We start from the raw sequence: 6,615 nt of genomic DNA on the forward strand, positions 1-6,615 counted from the left end.
TTTAAATGGGCAAAGACAACAGTCACTAAAAGGGCTTAAATAATTCCATTGAAAGCATAGTACAGAGCACAAGCTAAAATTATAATATATTTAATCCTTTACAAAAGCAGTATTCACATACCTTCCTTATAGGATGATTACACATAGCTTCATGTGATGCTGCCCTAGATTTAATCTGCTCTTTATGAATGTATCAGCTCTCTGCAGTTTTCACTGTGACTCTCATAATAGCACTGAGGCAAGAAGATGAACTGCTACACTGCTATTTTAACATCTGACCCAAGCAAATAATAAATATTACCACTTTTAAACAGTACAAGAGCTGCAACAATCTTTTTAAAAAAAAATAAATTCGTATTTCTGCTGTTGAAATTATTTTAGATATTTAGAAACATTTCAAAACGTGTATGAAAAGAAAAACAAATAATTTAATTTATAAAATCTTGCCTGGAATAAATTATTCAATATCAAATTTGATCTTGGGCCAACTTAGAGATGCATGATTCTTTAAACATTGTATTGCATTTTTGTTCTAAACAGAAGCAAAGCATCTGGGGAAAAAAAGGTACTGAATATTTTTTAGAGCAAATAAATAAAAAATCTGGCACATTCTAGGAAAACATAATTTTCAAGAACTATAGGTCACTTTCTAAGCTCAAAAACACTCCTGAAATTGGAAAGGCAACACAAAATGTTGATTGAAATATCTTTTGTGAAAACATTTCCAGAGAAACCAGATTTGAATTTTATGCTTCAGAAACTTGTCCAATAAGAAAGCACAGGGAAAGCTTAGAATAGACACACTGAAGCCAATTCCTAGCATGCATGCCCTTAATTCTAAAGATATTGATATTTACCAGTATAAAGAGAATTCATAAGGAGAATTTTCTTTGAGGAAGGATTAACTTCTGTTATATTCAGGTAGTTTTGGTTTTTTGTTTGTTTTGATGTTTTAGTTATTTAAAGGGATGACAGACAGAAGCTACACATTTTTAAGATGCTAAGTTGTAAACAGGACCAAATAATGGCTTCCAGGGTTTTACAAATTATTATTTATGGTACCATGTAATACTTCCTCTTTTACTCTTTAAATATTTAAATATGAATTTAGAAATTTAAGAGTAAGAATAAAAGGAGAGAAAAAATAGATTTCATGCAACTTGTTTTTGACTTTAGGATTTCAAAAATGGAATCATTTGCTTTGTAAAGAACATGTAATATTAGAAAATATTTTTATTGAACAAGTTTCTTGGTATCATTTTTAATAGATCAATTTAATTAAAAAATCATTATAATGCTCTTGTACTTATATATTATCTGCAATTGTCTGCTTCCACATACTATTTTAACATTTCTAAGAATACAGTTTGCCTTTCCTTACATTTTTTTATTATTAAGATGACAAATTATTTTCAAGATTTATAGTTTATCAAATGAAAAATAAATCAAGGTTAACCTTACACTAAGTAGAGCTCATAAGTATTCCTAAATCACTTGGAAATTTAGATAAAAATACCTGTACTTCTCAGTACAGAGATGGGGAAAACATTCTCAAACAGGAAGTTACTGGGTACTATATATATCAATATATAAATTTACTTATCTTGATAAACACTTCAAGCTTTAGTTATGTACGATGAAAATTATTAAACTTGGTCAAAACTGTTAAAGCAAGTCTCAAATTTGTGATTGATGTATAGACAAATATGTAAGCATTTCATCCTTAAATGTCAGTCACATTTTTGGCAATGGATGGATACATGCTCTGATTCCTCCCCTTTAAAGATTTTTTAAACTATGTTGCGATATAATCAATTTATTTTATGCTATATTCAAGAAAACTGTCTCACTTTATGCACCCATGAGTTGTTTGTTCAGAATAAGACATTAATATTTAAAAGGCATTGCAGAAGTATAGTTAGTTTAAGTAAATCAGAATTACTCCTTGGGGAAACAAGGCATCCATAAATATGTAGCATTTTATTGAATAACAGCTATATGGTATAGATATAGGTACTGACTAGATATTGAACTTTTTGCCTGATTCTTCACTGTCTTCACAAACTTACGGAACAGAAATCATAAAACCAAAAATCTCAAATGATTTAAATGTCTAAAACAGTTGTTGACAAATGTATATTAACTCTGTGACAGAAATTTCTAATTGGAGGATCCTTTCATAAAGGAGAATTGAGATGATGGCATCTTAATGAAAGTCTATACCTATGGTTAGTTCTTGATATTTAAACAAAGTCCTAGACTTGATATACTACTTTGAATTAATTCTGAAAATTTACATGTAGTTCTACTTTACAACGTTTTTTTTCTGAAGAACTTTTAATTTTTTTCCCCTTAAGGATGGGATATGAGGTACACATGAGCTGGTTTCTATAGTATGAATGTATGTACATATATAAAATAGGGTTGTAAAGGAGCAGGTGCTTTGCAAGTAAAGCATATTACACGCAAAATATAAATAACTTCCCTTTTAAAAGTTACTGAGAATAAAGAATACAGAACATGGTTATAGGCACTTAAATTGCTATCAAATGCAGTAATTAGTATTCACTTCAATAAGAAGTGTTTTCTTTAGAAGGTTCATGGCATTGGAAGTTCCAACTTTGGATAGGATGCTTTTCATGACAAAAATAATAATTACAAAAAAAAAAAAAAGTTTGTGGTGGGAGGAAAACAGTCCAAATTTACATACACTTTAAACTCCTTTTGGCCTTTATATCAATTTTAATGTTAAAAAATAAAGTTGGTGGAGAAGCTAGCTCACTTGCAAGGTAAATGGCTTTTATGTGATTGGCAAATCTTGGTCAGATAATGCATTTTTAAAGCACAAAACCAACGGCCACCAATATGCTCCTGTGCATTCATAAATTATTTTCTTCTAATTCAAATGGCAGCAGAGGAATTCTCGTATGCATGTATGTACACAGACACACACACACACACCACTATCAAGGCATGACAAACTATCATAAACTAAGCAGTATCCCAAACAGATCATGATCCATAGGCTGTTTACAAAGGTAGAATACAAATAGATTAAATTTTCTCAGGTAGAAGGTAAAAGTGTATATTTCTCCATCTCTGCTGAATTCATTTATCTTCTTAAGGCTTTCACAGAAAGCACCATTTTATGAACAGGTAATTCAGTACCCAGAGTTTGACTGGAGACATTAATCAGGATTGAAGTCTTGATGCAGTTCATAAAAACCCAATAAAAAAAAGGCATCAAAAACCACATTTATAATAAAGCTGTCCATATATAAAGAATGAAGTGTTTAGGAGTTCCCAGCTTGTATTCTACAGAGTACTGAAAGGTTTAATATTAGCAGCCTGTGAAGGTGTAGTGAGGAAAGAGTCTGAGAACCAAGTTAACATCCTTATTCTATTCTAATTCCACCCGTTCCTTGGGTGAAAACAGTTCTTGCAGTCTAGAATTTCTCCTCATGATTATTTGTCTGTCAAATCTTTACATCTTGAGATTCAACCATCTTGGCAAGTGTCTTCTTGATTCTCAGAGCTGTAAGTCTGGAGGCTGGATTGTGAGCCCAGCATTCTGACATTAGCTTCAAAACTGCTCGTAGACACTGAAAAGTAAAGAGAATGTAGTGAGTAGGTAAATATCTTTGGCAACACTCAGCAATCACTTCCTAAGGGGACTGAATTCCACTTACTTCATCACTGTTCCATCGATTAGACACAATTGGCCGCAAACGTTTGACACACACAACCTCACGCATATCTTCATATGATGGGTCACTGGGTACCATGTTATAATATGGCAATTGGTACTCTTCTACGATTCCTGTAGTGAGTTAGAAATTACAGTGGGCGCAAAAATGGTGGCTGGACAAAATACATCAATCCATTCAGTACCTTCTACTGAACTATGGAACGGAAACAAATCTCTCCATAAAGAAGAAAAGATTACAGAGTGGATGATTCACTTTTAATAGTAAACGTATGTTCTCTTTTTTTTATGTCTAATTATTTTCTCTACCCCCACCATAGCTGTCCATATTGGACATACCAATATCCCTTAAAATAAGCAAGGCGAACCACTCACTTACCCTAAATTTTCAGTCGTTATTTATGTACACAATTGTTTCTACTAATGAATGAGGTTTTAATTTTTTTAATTATTTTTTTTTCTGCAGTAGAAAGACAACATATATGCAGAAAAGAGTTAATAAAGCAGACCTGAAACTGCTATTCTTAAAAGGCCTGCTTGCAAGACTGGCACTTGACTGGTGTCTGAGAACTTGCCTGGTAAACAGCTCCCTACACTCATATAAAACTAATGAAAAGGTGAGTCACTGTTCCTAGACTGTTTGTGCCAACAATATGGTTTATGCTGGACACCTGGCTTTCTTTCTAGAAGTTTGGAATTTTGATACATACTAGGCAGAGGATGCCCACGTGACCAGCCTCCAAAAAAATCTTTGGGTACTAAATCTCTAATGAACTTCCCTGGATGACAATATTTTACACATTATCACGATTCATTGCTGGAGTAACTTAAGCAAATCCCAAGCGACTCCACTGGGAAAAGACTTTTGGAAGCTTGTACCTGATTTCCTCTAAACTTTCTGCCCCATGCACCTTTTCCCCTTTGCTAATTTTGACGTGTAGCCTTTCAGTGTAACAAATTTTAGCTGTGAAGACAACTATATGCTGAGTCCTGGGAGTCCTAATGAAATCACAGAACTGGGGAGGGGTTGATCTTGGGGTTCCCTGACACACACGACATCTAAATTATACAACTGGAGCTGTTATTTTTTGAATGATGAGTATACAAACATAACCAGAAACATGCTACCTAAACTCCTACCTCCTGTGATACAACGACGAGCCATTTCCCAAATAATCAGGCCAAAGCTATAGATGTCAGCCATTATGTAGGGCTGGAAATGGTTTTTATTCAGGCTTTCATCTAGCACTTCTGGAGCCATGTAGCGTTTGGTACCCACCCTAGTATTCAAAGGTACATCAACTTCATTTGTATCACTGAAACAGAAGACAGACAATGTCCAGGTTGAGGGCCAAGAACAAAATCGTTTCTCATCTATTTTTGTCTCATATTGTAAAAGTCAGGGTCTCTCTCTGTATATATATAACAAAATAAAATAAAGATCTATCTTTCTATCTAATATGTCTACATCCCCTTAACAGAAATCCTTGGGGTCAGATGCATTTTGAAATTCAGCATCTTTCAGATTTAAAAAAGTAATATACCCTTTAAATATATACTATATATTATATAAATCTCCAGCAGGGTCTGCAGCAGTACTCAATCAAAATCATTAGTAAGTACACAGTGAAAAACTAAGTATGAATGTTCATACTAAGCTGGATAAATAAAGACAGTAAATACCTCACAACAGTTCAGGTCAAGTTTTGTCACCAACAATTTTTGTGCCTCTCTAAGAAAGAGAACAACACTGAATACGAAAAAAGTGGTACGTAATTATATCCCAGAACAAGTGAATGTGAAAATTAATTGAGAGGAATCATTTGCTTTTATCATTCTCATGTGATCCTTTGTGATTTAGGATTACATTTTTTTTCTTTATGGGTCCGACCAACTTAGTTCTACTGTGAGTAATGTTTACATAATCATATTGAAATGATGTTTATTGTTTTTTTCAATTTTTAGAGTAAATTTTAGAGTTAGAAGACATGAATGATTTGTTTTTAGGTCTCCAGATCTATTACGTTCTGAAAACTACTCTGAGGCAGAGATTAATATAATGTATTTTATATTTTCTTAAATTAGCATCTGATGAATATTTGAGCCAATATACACTCCACTGATGAAAACAACAGGATTAGAATACTGTAAAAATGATGGAAGAAGATTAAAATTTTTTAATGTTTGCTTTATCATGGACTAGTACTTTTAAATTATGGCCTGAAATGAGTTTTGAAATGTGAAATGGCTGCTGTATTCCAGAATTATAACATTAAAACAATTTAAATGGTTTTCTAAAAATCTGATATTCTCATTGTTTAAAAATATTGACAATATCAAGTAGTGATGAAGAAATGGCGTACTTATATCTTGTTTATGGGAGTGTAAACTGATGCACGCTTTCTAAAGGGATAATCTACAACATACTATTAATAACTTAATATGTACATACTCTCTGTTTAGCCTCTTCTCTAGCAATCCATTATGAAGAAATACTTGTCCAAGTGTTCAAGGATATTATATATGGATAAAATACAATATTCATTAAAGCATTTTTAAAATAATAGAGATAAACTGGAGGTAACTTTAATGCTCAGCAGTTGGGTCACAGATGAAATAAACTACAGTACATCTATAAAATGGAAAACTTTCCTTAACACTGTTAAAAAGAATGAAGTAGATCTATATATACTGAAACGGAAGGATGCCTAAGACAATAAAAAGTAGGAAATCAAGAATTATGTAGAATAGGAGGTAATTTTTGTTAAAAACAGAAAACACAATGACAACAAAACACGAAGACAGGGCTTCCCTGGTGGCACAGTGGTTGGGAGTCCGCCTGCCGGTGCAGGGGACACGGGTTTGTGCCCTGGTCTGGGAAGATCCCACATGCCGCGGAGCGGCTGGGC

At 33.1% G+C, this 6,615-nt stretch overlaps 1 protein-coding gene across 1 annotated transcript; it reads right to left on the reverse strand.

The window, feature by feature from the left end:
- Nucleotides 1-3,476: 3,476 nt before the first annotated feature.
- LOC103088826 (bone morphogenetic protein receptor type-1A-like) lies at nt 3,477-5,022 on the reverse strand (the record flags this gene model as incomplete). Its single annotated transcript, XM_007457618.1, has 3 exons — nt 3,477-3,602; nt 3,690-3,820; nt 4,847-5,022. Coding segments are annotated over 3 exons (433 nt in total), but the record flags the coding sequence as incomplete, so codon positions are not given.
- Between the last annotated feature and the right edge of the window lie 1,593 nt (nt 5,023-6,615).

The sequence above is a fragment of the Lipotes vexillifer genome, unplaced genomic scaffold, assembly GCF_000442215.2.
Source record: "Lipotes vexillifer unplaced genomic scaffold, Lipotes_vexillifer_v1.1 C27530256, whole genome shotgun sequence".
NCBI lineage: Eukaryota > Metazoa > Chordata > Mammalia > Artiodactyla > Lipotidae > Lipotes > Lipotes vexillifer.